The sequence below is a fragment of the Littorina saxatilis genome, linkage group LG8, assembly GCF_037325665.1.
Source record: "Littorina saxatilis isolate snail1 linkage group LG8, US_GU_Lsax_2.0, whole genome shotgun sequence".
Lineage (NCBI taxonomy): Eukaryota > Metazoa > Mollusca > Gastropoda > Littorinimorpha > Littorinidae > Littorina > Littorina saxatilis.
Window position 1 is genome coordinate 16,310,534 of NC_090252.1, and position 16,548 is coordinate 16,327,081.

Here is a 16,548-nt window from a genome sequence, read left to right on the forward strand (position 1 = left end):
TACCAAATCACCAGAACAAAGCGGTCCACGACCTTACACTTCAAAACAGTCTATCGAAATGATGACGGGGCTGTGATCAAATGTTCCAGCAATAACAATGTCTCAAAAGCATTGTGCACTATCAACGTTATAAAAGGTATGATTGTATGTAAGTATTATTTGTTTACCCATGCAATAGCTTTTTAAATTGACCTTGTACAACATGTACAATGTTAAACGCTGACTATAAAAAGGACCACAAGATTCAAACAGTGGCCTACATTCTGTGAACGACGAACGGAAAAGCATTGCCTTCACTAAGTGAATAATACGAATCGCTTGCGAGGGGTTGGGGTGTGCGACGAAAGGTCGAGGTTAACAATGTCGAGGCATAAAAGGTCGAGGACATTTGGTCAAGAGTCAAAAGGTCGAGAGCGAGAAAAGGTCAAAGATGACAAAACGTCAAACGCAAAACGTCAAAGGGACAAAAGGTCGAGGATTGAAAAAGGTCGGGGATTAAAGCATTGTCAAGGTCGAGGAATAAAAAAACTGTCGACATAATGTTCTGTTTACGTGTGTGTTAAATTCTTCTTTTGTTTTTACATTTAGTCAAGTTTTGACTAAATGTTTTAACACAGAGGGGGAATGGAGACGAGGGTCGTGGTGTATGTGAGTGTGTATGTATGTATGTATGTATGTATGTATGTATGTATGCGCGTGTGTGTGTAGAGCGATTCAGAGTAAACTACTGGACCGATCTTTATGAAATTTGACATGAGAGTTCCTGGGTATGATATCCCCGGATATTGTTTTCCTTTTTTCGATAAATGTCTTTAATGACGTCATATCCGGCTTTTTGTAAAAGTTGAGGCAGCACTGTCACACCCTCATTTTTCAATCAAATTGATTGAAATTGTGGCCAAGCAATCTTCGACGAAGGCCGGACTTTGGTATTGCATTTCAGCTTAGTGGCTTACAAATTAATTAATGACTTTGGTCATTACAAATCTGAAAATTTACAAACACATTTTTTTTATAAAACGATCCAAATTTACGTTCATCGTATTTTTGATCATTTTCTGATTCCAAAAACATATAAATATGTTATATTTGGATTAAAAACAAGCTCTGAAAATTAAAAAAAATTAAAATTATTTTCAAAATAAAATTTTTGAAATCAATTTAAAAACATTTTCATCTTATTCCTTGTCAGTTCCTGATTCCAAAAATATATATGATATGGTATGTTTGGATTAAAAACACGCTCAGAAAGTTAAAACGAAGAGAGGTACAGTAAAGCGTGCTATGCAGCACAGCGCAACCGCTACCGCGCTGAACAGGCTCGTCACTTTCACTGCCTTTTGCACTAGCGGCGGACTACGGTCATTGTGAAAAAATGCAGTGCGTTCAGTTTCATTCTGTGAGTTCCACAGCTTGACTAAATGTAGTAATTTCGCCTTACGCGACTTGTTTTTATTACTTGGAGAAAACGCTGCTTTGTGTGCATTTATAAGTGTTGTGTTATTTGTTTAGATATTCAAAACAGTGTTTGTACAAAGAGTGCCTTGAGTGACGGGTGTTTGTGTTGACGGACCAACGGCTTTGTCGGTAAATGAACCGTAGTGTGCATGTGGTCAACGGTGAATACAGCTCGACACTCAACAGATTATTGCTGGTGAAACATGTCACTGATACGCTTAAAGCTTGAGTTTTTTTCCTTCTTTTTTCTCTCCCATATGTAAACTTTAAAAAGCATTTACAAACGAAGAGAGAGTTACATTCGGACAGGGACACAGACGCAGAATTGAGCTCGTCGAATCACAGAAAGGAAACGACAAGGCAATACACAAAAGTTACTGCTGTCGTTTTGTCTTACATCCAAAATTGTGAAAACATATACTAAGAATGTGTCTGTGCGTGTGCGCGCGTTTGAGTGCGCGCGCGTGTGTGTGTGTGTGTGTGTGTGTGTTTGTGTGTGTGTGTGTGTGTGTGTGTGTGCGTGCGTGCGTGCGTGTGTGTGTGTGTGTGTATGTGTATGTGTGTGTGTGTGTGTGTGTGTGTGTGTGTGTGTGTTTGTGTGTGTGTGATCATATTCACAAATCACCCCTGTGATACGCACAATAGGCACTCGAAGCAGAATTTTCTTCACGAATGGACACATAAAATTAAATCGAAATTTCTAATCCTCGACCTTTTTAAATCCTCGACCTTTTGTCCCGTAGACGTTTTGCTGTTGACCTTTTGTCACCCTCGACCTTTTGTCGCACTCGACCTTTTGACTCTTGACCAAATGTCCTCGACCTTTTGTGCCTCGACCTTTTAACCCTCGATCTTTTGGTTCTCACCCGCTTGCGAGCATTTTGCTGTATCTTGCTAGTCGTGCCTACTATGACATAAATTATTATTTTGTTCCCCACATATTATTCGCTAATTTCCGTACGCTGCCAGACACTGACAGTTAAGTGTAAAAAAAAGCTCTGTCGCTTGATCAAGTCCGAACAAAAATGTACGTATCATGGCTTCAGTAAAGGGGACACGAATCAGGTTTTGATTGTTCACGCTTTAGGAACTCTCCTCACATATGCAACGTTTGCAAAGATCTGCTTATTTAACGAAATTGATCGAACGAGAATCATGTTCGACCTGCTTCTGTCGCGAGCACGTCAACAATCCTTGACAACTATAATTAGAAGAAAGAGCTGAATGGAAACAGATGTTAATGGCATTGCATTGCATGACTCGCAATTTTGATGTTGTTTATTGTTTTTTTTGAGTTTTGTTTTTTAGAGCACGGACCTGAAGTGTTTTTTATCTCCCCTGTTTGCCCAATTTAAATAACATCACATTTGTAGGATCACTATTGTGTTTCTCTTGAATAGGCAGCATATATATTGGTTCCAAGTCAAACGGAAAAGAGACAATCCATACGGAATCCTAACCTTATAAGGTAGTCTTTCCTATGTAAACAAGTTGGCTCACCATGACCGTCTTACCCTGTATGTCCATGAGAGTTACCTCACAGGACAATATGAATCTTATTATTATTTTATTCTTTTAAAACCATACTTTTACATTCAGCCAACCCCTCCACTCTAAAACAGGCACACAAATCATATGCAGAGTAGGAATGTAAAAAGAAGCCATTAGTGGCTTTTATGAAATTAATTCATTACAAAATTATGAATCTATGCAGGTGTAGTAAGGATGTTGCGTGTTTGTAGGTGTCAAAGTGGAGGGATGGGCCAAGGCAGAACTGATAGTATAGGACAAATTGGGCCTTCACATTGACTTAACATTTTAACTATTTTAATAAATATGAAACATCCCAATCCAAAAACATTGTATGTAATGATCAGCAGCTTGTAAAACCAAATGCTATGTATAACCAATATGTATTCGTGTTGTACACATGCAAGTACATACCATCTTGTCCGTCGTTGCAGCTTATTACGCGATTCAAGGCTGCGTAAATGGCGAACTGGAGGTTGTTCGGAAGAACATGACTATACGATGTGCTGGGCTGTATTCATCGCAGAATATGTTCTGGTTGGTCACACCGGACAACAGTTGGGCCAATGCAACCATCATTGCAGCGTGTGCATTTTGTCCACATGGAGGTCCGTGTCCTGCGTGCACCCTGCTAAATACTGAGTTCAGCGTGACGCGGTCTGGGCATTTCAGTGACTTGCGGATTGTCTCTGGTGCACATCAGAAGAACGGCTCTAGGTTGATATGTACAAAACAGGATTTTGCCACATTCGATCACTGCAAGATTCGAGTGAACAGTAAGTACGCTTTACACCATAATTGTACATCATCACTTTTGTTTCTCTGTCTATGCTTTTACAGCAACAAATTAAATTTGCGTGAAGCGAATTCAAAGCATTTAGTTAATCTGCAGGCCTGAAACTAAAAGATCAATAATAGAAGAGCAGCCAACACATGTACTAAGGCGAAGCTAGCCTTTACCCGAAGACGGGATGAGACGGGTGCATTTCATATTCGCGAAGCATGTACACACGTCGTTCCTAATTAACCAATATGAACCAATACAATTTAATAATGAGTTCATTTTCAGAGTAAACATGTCATATCTATATATGTTTGGATTTAGGAAATAAGAAACAAATCAGATCAAATCATTTTTGATCAATTGCAAAAAAATAATTAGAATTTTAAATTGTGTATTGACCAAACTGAAAAGGCACAAACACATTCTCTCAAAAATGTGCAAACCAATCTTCATGAAAATATGTCCGGTAGTTTCTGAGATAATTATGCTCTGCTCACACAAACGTACATGCCTCGCTCTCCGCTCTCGTTAACAAATTCAGTCATTACTTGACATTGTCATTAAATGACAACAATATGTGTCTGTTTTGTCTGCGTGTATCTGTCTCTTAGTCCACGCGTCTGCATGAATATCTGCCTGCATCTCATCTTATGTATGTTGGAGCTTAAATGAGACGAAGAACACGTATACATATTATTTAAAGGCTTATCACAAAACTTGATGCTCATATCGTGTCAACTCTAAGCCTAGCTGTTTTACTCATTTATCTTAATTCGTGTGTTCTTAAATCCTAGATTACAACTTGCCACAGTGTAAGCTCGGAACACTGGAAATATCCGAAGTACAGCCAGAAACATCAATACTGTGTGAGGGACTGCAATCTGCAGAAAACGTTATTTGGATGATCACGAACACCACAGGATCTTCAGTACAGCCCGCATTGTGTGGGACTCGAAGCGTTGACTACGCGTGCAATGTTACGAATACAGATACATTCTATGCTTCGCGGAATGTGTCTGTGAGCCAGCTGACCATCACGAATTCCATCAGAGAGACGTTGGACAACAGAACTGTAGCCTGCATTAGACGTGATCGATCCAAGAGTGATTCCTGTAGGATTCGTGTTGTCCGTAAGTACTGGCGACCTTTTCTTGTGTACACCTGATTAGCTTTCTAACAAAGGGTGTTAAAGATTGTCATATTCTGCTTTAAAAATATGTTCTAGTGAGGACACATATTGTGACTCTCGCTCGCCCCCACCCCCCTTCCCCCTCAGAATATGTAGGTCTACCTGTGTGTTCATCTATAGCCCCCCCCCCCCACCCCCATCCCGCGCTTTCTCGTTCTCTCTCTCTCCCCCCCCCGCCCCTGCCCCCTTCTCTCTCCCCCCCCCCCCCCCCTGCCCCCTTCTCTCTCTCTCTCTCTCTCTCTCTCTCTCTCTCTCTCTCTCTCTCTCTCTCTCTCTCTCTCTCTCTCTCTCTCTCTCTCTCTCTCTCTCTCTCTCTCTCTCTCTCTCTCTCGCTTGCGCGCCGCTACACCGGAACAACTGCTAGGAACTCTTACTGCCGTTGATTCATGTGTTTTAGTTGTCTCCTTGTAATGTTGTATGCGTAGGCTTTAGTCACAAAATAGTGTTTGTTGCATTGTGTATTTGACATTGACTTACGCTGGTTTTGGGTATTCCTTCGTGTCGACCCACTGGCTTTGCTTTCAGATCCCGCTGAAACGAGCAACCGAATGGCCTCACTGCGTGGCTGGGATCTTATCGGAACTGTTCATATCAACAAGGTTTATGATTCGTACAACACTATCAGCTGCTCCTGGGCTTTGACGGGTCCGCTTTCTGTGAGTAAGATTTGTCAAAACTTTGTGTGCGTGCATGTGTGTGTATGTGTGTGTGTGTGTGTGTGTGTGTGTGTGTGTGTGTGTGTGTGTGTGTGTGTGTGTGTGTGTGTGTGTGTGTGTGTTTATGATCGCGTGCGTGCACGAGCGCGTACGCGTGCGTGCGTGCGTGTTTGTATGCTAATGTGTGTGTGTAGGTGTTCGTGCTATTGAACAATACAGCTTTAGTATACTGTCAATACGTACTGCGCAATGTACTGATGACACATATTTGAACAGCAATATCGATTCGTAAAGCCCAGTACTAGGTCCTAATTGCAATCATTTTCTTATTCGTTGGTTTTAGGCCAAATACAAATAAATGTTGGTTTAGGGGAACTTCAACAAAACAGATAGGGTCAGTAGGTCGTTTTTACATTTCGTCAAGTTTTGACTAAATGTTTTAACGTAGAGGGGGAATCGAGACGAGGGTCTGTCTGTGTGTGTATGTCTGTGTGTGTGTGTGTGTAGAGCGATTCAGATTAAACTACTTGACCGATCTTTATGAAATTTGACATGAGAGTTCCTGGGTATGAAATCCCCAGACGTATTTTTCATTTTTTTAATAAATGTCTTTTATGACGTCATATCTGGCTTTTCATGAAAGTTGAGGCGGCACTGTCACGCTCTCATTTTTCAACCAAATTTGTTGAAATTTTGGTCAAGTAATCTTCGACGAAGCCCGGACTTCGGTATTGCATTTCAGCTTGGTGGCTTAAAAATTATTTTATGACTTTGGTCATTAAAAATCTGAAAATTGTAAAAATAATATTGTTTTTATAAAACGATCCAAATTTACGTTCATCTTATTCTCCATCATTTTCTGATTCCAAAAACATATAAATATGTTATATTTGGATTAAAAACAAGCTCTGAAAATTAAATATATAAAAATTATTATCAAAATTAAATTGTCGAAATCAATTTAAAAACACTTTCATCTTATTCCTTGTCGGTTCCTGATTCCAAAAACATATACATATGATATGTTTGGATTAAAAACACGCTCAGAAAGTTAAAGCAAAGAGAGGTACAGAAAAGCGTGCTATCCTTCTTAGCGCAACTACTACCCCGCTCTTCTTGTCAATTTCACTGCCTTTGCCATGAGCGGTGGACTGACGATGCTACGAGTATACGGTCTTGCTGAAAAATGGCATTGCGTTCAGTTTCATTCTGTGAGTTCGACAGCTACTTGACTAAATGTTGTATTTTCGCCTTACGCGACTTGTTTTTCTTCTTTTCTTAGATTTAGTCGATTTTAAAGGAGGTTACTTCCCTTAGTCTCGGTATGGTTCGCAAAATGTGCCAACAATTGGTGTGTTTTTTGGGACATGAACAAAATCCTTTTTGGGTCGGAGGCAAAAGATAGGGTCGGTCGGGTAAATTAACATATATTTGTAGTTGACATTATATGTGCAACAATACAGATGCAACTTCTGCTGTTTACCACATCCGCAACTTCAATGTCTTTGTTGGCTTTTCAGCCAATCATCTTACAAACAAAGCCAAGATTGTCCGAGACTGTGGTAAGCGATGGGAAGAAATACTACACTGGGACTTGCAACGTGTCTGTGGGGTTGAGTGCATCAGAGGGACTGTATCAGCTGTCTGTGACCGTACTGCCTGGAGGTGCATCACTGCTTGTTGGCAATGTGTCCGTAGGTCAGTAGACATCGTCTGTCTTTGTGTGTGTCTTCTCTCTCTCTCTCTCTCTCTCTCTCTCTCTCTCTCTCTCTCTCTCTCTCTGTCTCTCTCTCTCTCTCTCTCTCTCTCTCTCTGTGTCTCTGTCTCTCTCTCTCTCTCCCTTTCTCTCTCTCTCTCTCTCTCTCTCTTCCTCTCTGTCTCTCTCTCTGTCTTCCTCTCTGTCTCTGTCTCTGTCTCTTTCTCTGTCTCTCTGTCTCTCTCTGTCTCTCTCTGTCTGTCTGTCTGTCTGTCTGTCTCTCTCTCTCTCTCTCTCTCTCTCTCTCTCTCTCTCTCTCTCTCTCTCTCTCTCTTTATATCTCTCTCTCTCTCTGACACCAACAGGCAATTAACTCCAAGGAAAAAGCGGTACGGATTTGTTAAAGCACATAATTATAAGGTTTGTGATTAAATGCTTTATTTTATAATCCTAGAGAAACCTGGAACGCCACTTCTGGAGGCGCAGACATGTCCTGTCATCGTAGCTGAAGGATCAAGTCTGGAATGCAAATGTCATCACGCAGACACTGAACAGGGGTCACCACCGGCCTTTGTGTCCTGGCTCAAAGATGACAATTCGTCAGTGCTGAACATCAGCAACGTCAACAAAGGGCTGAATGGAACTGACTACACTTGCCGCTCTGTGTGGGGACCGACGGCCGCTCTGACTCAAATTGTCAACTATACTCTTCTTGTTGCTTGTAAGTCTGAGGGACAAGGGTGGAAAAGAATTTAACGTGTATGTATGTATGTGTGTGTGTGTCTGTTTCCGTCGCTATTTAAGTCTTACAGTCTATCGCAGCGAGTCAGTAAATCCTTTTAATGTGTTTACAATTGTTCATATACTCTAATATCCCAAAGCTCGGAACATCGGGTCGCTTCCTCCAAGTGGAAAGCTAGCAGCAACAAGAGTCGCGTTACCCCGGTGTGTGCGTGTTTAGGTGTAGTCAGCCACCAGCACTTATGATGAACGGGGGTGGAACATGGATACCGTCTCTCAGTCTGCACATCAAGTTGACCCGTGTCCGTCCCTGCCGAGATTCGAACCTGCGATCTTAAGATCACATGTCCAGTGCTCTACCAACTGAGCTATCCACTTTAATTGCTGTTCGTCATTTCAGATGGACCAACCTCTGCGAATGTGACTTCGCAGAAAAACCTTGCCTATATCACAGAAACTTTAACCTTGACCTGCACATCAGATGAAGTTTACCCCTCAGCCAATTTCAGCTGGAGTGTTCCGTGTGTGACCTTGAACCTGACCTCTCTTGTCAGCACATGCGAAGTGTCAACAGGAACATTGATACAAGTAACAGAAGTTACGTGCACGGCTTACAATTCAGAAATTCCGTCATTGACAACATCCGCTGCATACACGCCTCCTGCTGCAAGTGAGTAGGCCTACTATGTTTTGAAGATAGAAATCGCAATATGGTGAACTGTAATAGTAAACGCTAACAGAGAAGTATGATAACGTATGGGAGTGTTTTCATTCTTTCCTGAATTGGCTGAGTATATATTTAATTGTTTATTCGATAGTTACACATTTATTGTAAGAAGAGCAGACGTGTGGTCAAGTACAAACAGTTAGATCTTCTATATTAAAAAGACAAGATAAACGCCAGCTTACAAACAAAATCAAGTTGTCGAATGTGGTAATGGTAGGGGGTGGGGAGGGGGGAGAGTATACAAAACATTTTAACAATCAACACCCTGACAGCTTGCTGTGGTGAATTGGAATTTGTTGATGAATTCATTTCCGAAAAATGCATCAGTGCCTTTTAGAAAATTATTTATTTGAACAAATACCACTGATCACAGAGAGCACCCAGACAATTCATTGTTGTTGTGACCAAGTGCATGAATGGTCTTATCTCGTGTAAATGACTGGCCATATCTGAGACGGTGTGTTGCACTGTTTTCACAAGGCGGAGTTAAGTATCCTACATTTTGAGGGTATATCTATTTCAGACGAAGAGGACTCCTCTTCAAAGGGAGATAATTTGCCGCTTGCTTACGTGGCCGGGGGAACTGCTGCAGTTGTTGTTGTCGTTGTTGCTGTCATCGTTGTCATCATCGTCATCACTGTGAAGCGAAGAAGTAAGAAATGGCTAGCGTTCACATCTTCATACATAAGTCAATTGTTCACATGAAAAACAATTCCTGGTCGTAAAAGGTTATATTTGTTTCATGTCTTTAAAGTTTGACTGTTCCTGCTACAGTGGATTAATTGTCGTCACAAAATAATGGTTTCAGAAATCATTCTTATGTCTTATCAAACATACTTTAATTGGAAAATGTTCAACCAAAATGCAGCTCATACCCAAACAGAACAGAGACATTTGAACACTTGAATAATAAATCAAGTAAGAGGGAGTATTTCCTTAAATATGTCTTCTATTAAGAACAATTGTTTAATTAACGATAAAGGACCCAGCATACTAATGGTGTCTGATAAAAGACATATTTAGATAAACACTCCCTCTTACTTACTTTTATATTCAAGTGTTCAAATGTTTCAACTCATAAAGGGAATGAATAAATGTGAACGGCTCAGATCATGGGTAATATTAACATCTTCACATTTAAATGCTTATTTTATAGCCATCCATTGAATTGAGAAGAAAACAAAGCATACTAAACTGCTAAGCATGAAACAAACAAAAAGGAAATAAACAGAACCAACAGCATCGTTTTGTATGTGTGGGTAGTAAATACGTTTTATTCACAAAATACGGTGGAAAATGGTGACATATTTGTTGCACAGCAGCAGGTCACTTTTTTAAACCAAGGTCAGTACTTTCATACATGACAAAGGAAAGCAAATGAGGCCTGAATGATAAAGTTATAGTGTTCCTGTGTGTGTCTGAGTGATACACTGTTTTAACCAACTATCTTCTGAAACGTAATTGCACTCAGCAGATTTGTCTTCCGCTCAGAACTTTCGTGTCACACGGTCTTTGCGACAAAGAGATAGATGGCATTCTCGCAAAACATCATTGACAACTCAGACCCATCATTTTTAGGCTTGACATTGGGAAGAGCAACTATTATAGTGTGTTTTAAGAAAGAAAAACATTGTAGTATCGGCAGAACACGACCAAATGAGTTTCGTGTCACAGCGTTATGGGCGTCAGATTGTTTAGACTTTTTGTTCTCACACTGTAGCAAAATCATTATTAACACAGACCAGTCATTTTTAGCATCGACATTGAGAAGGGCTAATATAGCTATTCTGATGAACACGTGGGGGAATTCGGGGGCTGTGATTGGATGGTCTCTTCCGATCATCAAAGCATAATGCGGCGGAAGTCGGCCATTTTACTCAATATCCAAAAGCATATTGTCGATAACAAAGACGCATGGTTCCGGTTTCTTCCACGTGTATAAAGTACACGCATACCTCGCCAGGTTTGTTTCTGTGACTAGTCGACAGACGATGCCATTTGCTGTGTGTGTGTTTTTGTTGTTGCTTACTGTACATGACATACATTACGTGTAAAATCCAGTTCTTTAACAGGCAACAAACCTTGCACATTTCCAGACGCTGCAATCTGAAGCGACCTATCTCTGATTCTAGCAGACGATCTCTCCAATGTTTAACACAAAATCAGCAAACTCTCCAGTCACATAGAACGTCCAATGTATAGTGCAATGTTGAAATGAAGTTACCGGTCTGAAACATTTAGTCGTTTCTTCTGAGACAATCCCTGTTCTCTTATCATAAACAGATTTACCGCAGTCTTCACCACGCGAATTCCCAACAGAAATCAAACTTTCGAACATACAATATACGTAGGCAAGCATGATACGTCATGACGTCATATGATTCCTAGCATATTGACGTAATGCTAAACATCCGGTTATCTCGAGTTTTCTCCGTAATACATGTCCGTGGGTTTTTCAATGTTCGGTTATTTCCGTGGCTTCATGCGGATAGGGAACCGTCGTCTGCAATCAGCGACATGGACCATTCTGGTACTTGTTGCTGACAAAAACATGAGTTTAACACAGAATTTAATGTCAGAATAGCTATATAAACGCTATTGTGTTTTCATCGTAGCAATAGGGTCCGATATTTAGACTCGAACAAGTATAATGCGACTCGTCTTCGACTCGTCGGCATTATACTTGTCTCGTCTAAATATCGGGCCTTATTGCTATGCTGAAAACACAATAGCTGGTACTATTATGGTGTGTTTCAAGAAAGAAAAACATTATAGTATCGGCAGAACACGTCCAAATGAGTTTCCTTTCACAGTGTTATGGGCGTGAGATTGTTTAGACTGACACTGCAGATCATATCTCAACAACTACTGAGTGGATCTTCATGAAATTTGATATGGATATTTTTGAGGGGATTTTCTCATGGAGGGTTTCTCCGTGTATTTATAGGACAGTTTGATGACGTCATATTTTCCTGTTTGCCAAAAAGTTGAGGCAGAACTTTCACAGTTAACAGTTTTTCATCAATTTGATCCAAATTCTTATCACACAATCTTAGATCTAGGCCGGATTATGGGATTGCATTTTAGCTTGGTACCTTAAATTTTTGTTATCAAAATGTTCGTTCAAAATATGCAATTTTTTTATTTTTTAAAAACTAATATTTGAAACACAAAAGTCATATTGGTGTATTCCCTATTGGCAGGTTTCACAGTATTGTGTTCAGCAATTTACTATTTACACACTCAAATTCTACAAAATAAATGTTGGCACACAATTCAAAGGACATGTTTTTCCAACAAAGTGAGTTTGTTACAACTAAAAACAGTAATTTTTTTTATAGTCCTGGTCCTTATTTATATCTAAAAACCAGGCGCAAAGCGGCATACCCTGAAAACGCAAAAAAAGCAATACGGTCATCCTATGCATGCATATAGCTCATATAGCCAAAACCGTTGAAGATAGAAAGACATTTATTGAACAAAAAATATGCCCCACATCATTCTTAACAAGTTTTGTTCTTGTATGTATATCAAAATATTGATTCTCAAATGAATGGTTTGAAAAAATACGACTTCCGGCAGACCTAGACCGTTTTGAAGGGAAAAACCGTCTTTTTTTTCAAACCATTCCTTGGCCATCAATATTTTCATATACATGTAAGACCAAAACGTGTTAAGACTGGTGTTGTGCATCTAGTTTGTTCAATAAATGTTTTTCTATCTTCAATGGTTTTGGCTAGATGAGGTAACAAGAGAAGGATATGGGCATTGGAATTACGTCAACATTTCGAGCATTGTCACAGATGAAACATTTACTGCAGGGTGCTCCTGATTAACAAACCGAGCAAAACTGAAAATTATTGAAGAGAAGACATGTCTGAACAGTTTATAAAGAGACAAGTTTGCAATAATTTGTAAACACCATTATTGTATGGAGGAGTAACTGTTCCCCTACCCCCTAAGAAGGTATTTCTGTCCGTCAACCACGTGAGCGATCGCCACAAATCGAGGCATCACTCGCATTTCAGTTTGGACACACCGGCTGATTGCAAATGCACAGTACGTGTTTCGACACTGAAACGTGACGATTGAGCGTCAAAATAGTTTCTTAAAACAGTCGAAAATGGAGTTAAATGTGACTTCAACACTCAGTGGCGATCGTTAGAGTGGCGATTGTTACTAGACGGACACTAGAAAACCTCAGAAAATGTAATTACTTTGCGATTTTTTTAACTGAAAAACTGTTGCGGTCTTTTTCTGTCGAGCGCGAGCGTCAACGTAAAACAACGTGAGGTCACTTCCTCCCCAAACGGTTAGTTTTTGAATGAAAAGAAAAATGTGGCGATCGTTACATTGTTTAGACGGACAGGATCGCAACTTTGAAACTCGGGTCACCGTGCCTCGATCAAGGGCAAATTGACCTCGGCAACATTATAACTCACTTCAAGGGTGCACAAACTTGTATTTACAGTATACAAAATTAGGTAAACTTGTGTTTTTGTCCTGTGAAATCACAATTAGTTTCGATGCTCTTGATATCGCTATGCGGACGGACAGATCCGAATCCCCATACATTTTTTTTGCGGAGCTAGTATAAGTTAGAATTTGTGTTATGGATATCGATTGTTGTTGAAAAACAATCATTTCAATGTGTTCTGGCACTCTCAACCACAACAGCATTGATACTTGTGCATGTGTGTGTTGGAATTTAGTTCTTTGTTTAGTGATGCTGTGGCAAAAGTAAATTCATCCGTCCGTATTTTGACGATCGCCACCATTCATACGCACATAAATAAACACATTATAAAAAAATTCAACTTTTATTTTCAAAAAAGTATTTAAACAACAACTAGTTTGCATGTTAATACAACAAATACAGCAGATTCTCACAGATATGGATTTAAAAGACTAAGCAAATCTGAGACTATCAAAATGGCCTAATACCATGAAACCTGCCTATTGCGTCCTTTATCTAAAACTATATAGTTTTATTGTATTGTATTGAACATAATGCTTACAAATTAAAAAAAAAGAATAAATAACCACTATCTTTATTTATGGAAAATGCACTTAAAATTAACTTCAATCTATTCCTTATCAATTTCTGATTCCAAAAATATATAGTTTCATGGTGTTTGACGTTGCCAATATCCTCAAACTTAAACAAATTCGGATCGTTGAATGGAAATTATACTTCCAAGCTCCCTGCAGCTGACAACATGATAAAAGCACGTCATTTCAAGTGTGGAACACGCTCATGACGTCATACCGAAAGGTGATCAATTTTGGCTTCACCTTGAGATGTTTTCTTTCAAACATGGTAACTTTTTTAAAGGGGTTTCTTTCTCAGATATGTGTTTGCCCTATGTCTGTCTCTCTGTGTCTCCGTCTGTCTGACTGATTCAATCTCAAATGTGTAATTACTTAGTTTTGCAAAAGTCAAACTAAGTATGATTTACCTTATTGATACAGGTCTCTGAATTCTTATTGAACACAAATGTAATTGGTGTTTTAAACTCAATAATGGGGCATACTGTGATGAGTAGAAGAATGTGTGTTTACGAGCAGAAAAAGCCTATCAACGTCAAGAATCGTGTTTTTCTTTTTCTATTTTCACCGTGTAGCTACCTACAAACACTAAGCAACAGTGTGGTACCACTTACAGTGCAATATCTTGTACTTTATTGTTGACGTCTGTGCAACACTTCATTGACCCATGATCTGAGATGTTCACAAATATACCTTGATGTATGTCCGGTGGCCGAGTGGTAACGCACTTGCGCTCGGAAGCGAGAGGTTGCGTGTTCGACCCTGGGTCAGGCCGCAATTTTCTCCCCCCTTTCCTAACCTAGGTGGTGGGTTCAAGTGCTAGTCTTTCGGATGAGACGAAAAACCGAGGTCCCTTCGTGTACACTACATTGGGGTGTGCACGTTAAAGATCCCACGATTGACAAAAGGGTCTTTCCTGGCAAAATTGTATAGGCATAGATAAAAATGTCCACCAAATACCCATTTGACTTGGAATAAAGGCCGTGAAAGGTGAATGCTCGCCTAATAGGCTACTGAGCTTTACTGGCCGATGTGAATGCGTTATATATTGTGTGTAAAAAATGTCTGTTTGTCTGTCTGTCTGTAAAAAAAATTTCATTTCAAACGGCAGAAATTAATATGAAATTAATATGTAAGCGCCTAGGGCTATATCTAGATTAGGCGCATAAAAATGATCACAATAATAATAATAATAATAATAATGTGTAAATAACAGCAAACTCTTTTAGTCTCAATGTAAGTTGAAATCTCGCCTTTAACAATAACGGATGACTTTCTCTTTTATAAAAGGTATTTGTTGCACTTCGCCCGAAACAACATTTACTAACTATTCATGAAGTAGGGTACATGGATAGAATAGTGTGTTGTTCAAATTGAATACAGTACACACACACATGAGCAAATCATAATGATCTCACACAACCAACTCTATTTCGCATCCATGGATCTTGTTCGATAAGTGCATCAAAGCTTATCTCCTATTTATATGCTGCTCTTTATTCATTAGTAAACGGAAACCATTGTTTTGCCGTTTGCAATGCTGGCAGATTCACTATCTCATATACAATATGCAACGCTATAAATCACATTCAACATTATAATAACAAACATTGTTATTGATTGTGTGTTTGACGGGCGCTGTGGCGGGGTGGTAAGACGTCGGCATCTTAATCTGAAGGTCGAGGGTTCGAATCCCGGCCACGGCCGCCTGGTGGGTTAAGTGTGAAGATTTTTCCGATCTCCCAGGTCAACTTATGTGCAGACCTGCTAGTGGCTTATCCCCCTTCGTGTGTACACGCAAGCACAAGACCAAGTGCGCACGGTAAAGATCCTGTAATCCATGTCAGAGTTCGGTGGGTTGTCGAAACACGAACATACCCAGCATGCGTCCTCCGAAAGCGGCGTATGGCTGCCTTATGGGCGGGGTAAAAACGGTCATACACGTACAATTCCACTCGTGCAAAAACACGAGTGTACGTGGGAGTTTCAGCCCACGAACTCAGAAGAAGAAGAAGAAGATTGTCTGTGTGATTGTTAACTTTGTTTTCATTAGTATACCAAACGCGATATTCTAATTATTCCAAAACAGTGACTATCATAGCTTCAGTTGTGTCTGCACCAACTGACGCACGGAAGAAAACACTAAGAGTCTTATATTTTATTATTTGCTGCAGACAGAACTTACGAGAGACCCAGGAGGCGAAGAAACAGAGAGGAGGACCCACACACATACTCCGACTTGCAGCCTGGTGCTATCACAGGTTCACCTACACCACCCAACACTGCTGACAGTTCTAACAGTAATCTTCAGCCCAACAATCCCACCAACAATGTACGAAATCGTTCCGTAACGAAAGAAGGACGAGAAAACGGAGGTGATCATGTTTGTGATGGTGCCCGTAGCGGTAACCAGGATGTCCAAAAGCCTAACATTGTGTATCTGAATGTCCGAAGCAGCCAAGGCTCTGATGCTGCAGCCTACTACAATGCGACAGGAGACGTACAGGCAGCTCACAGCGACGACGGGGATAACGATCACTACTACAGTCAGGTCAAAGATGTGGAGTCTGCAGGGCCGGACCTTGATTCAAGTGATAAGAGTCTACAATAATGGAAAGATAACAAGAGAGAGAGAGAGAGAGAGAGAGAGAGAGAGAGAGAGAGAGAGAGAGAGAGAGAGAGAGAGAGAGAGAGAGAGAGAGAGAGAGAGAGAGAGAG

The 16,548-nt window shown here is 40.2% G+C and overlaps 1 protein-coding gene across 1 annotated transcript; it reads left to right on the plus strand.

Moving 5' to 3' along the window:
* The first annotated feature begins 3,138 nt into the window (after positions 1-3,138).
* LOC138974532 (uncharacterized) lies at positions 3,139-8,732 on the plus strand. The gene is made up of 6 exons (XM_070347246.1): positions 3,139-3,764; positions 4,567-4,902; positions 5,487-5,617; positions 7,138-7,315; positions 7,768-8,034; positions 8,455-8,732. Exons 1-6 carry the CDS (start codon positions 3,389-3,391, stop codon positions 8,730-8,732), a joined length of 1,566 nt encoding a protein of 521 aa, XP_070203347.1. The 5' UTR covers positions 3,139-3,388.
* Positions 8,733-16,548: the final 7,816 nt, after the last annotated feature.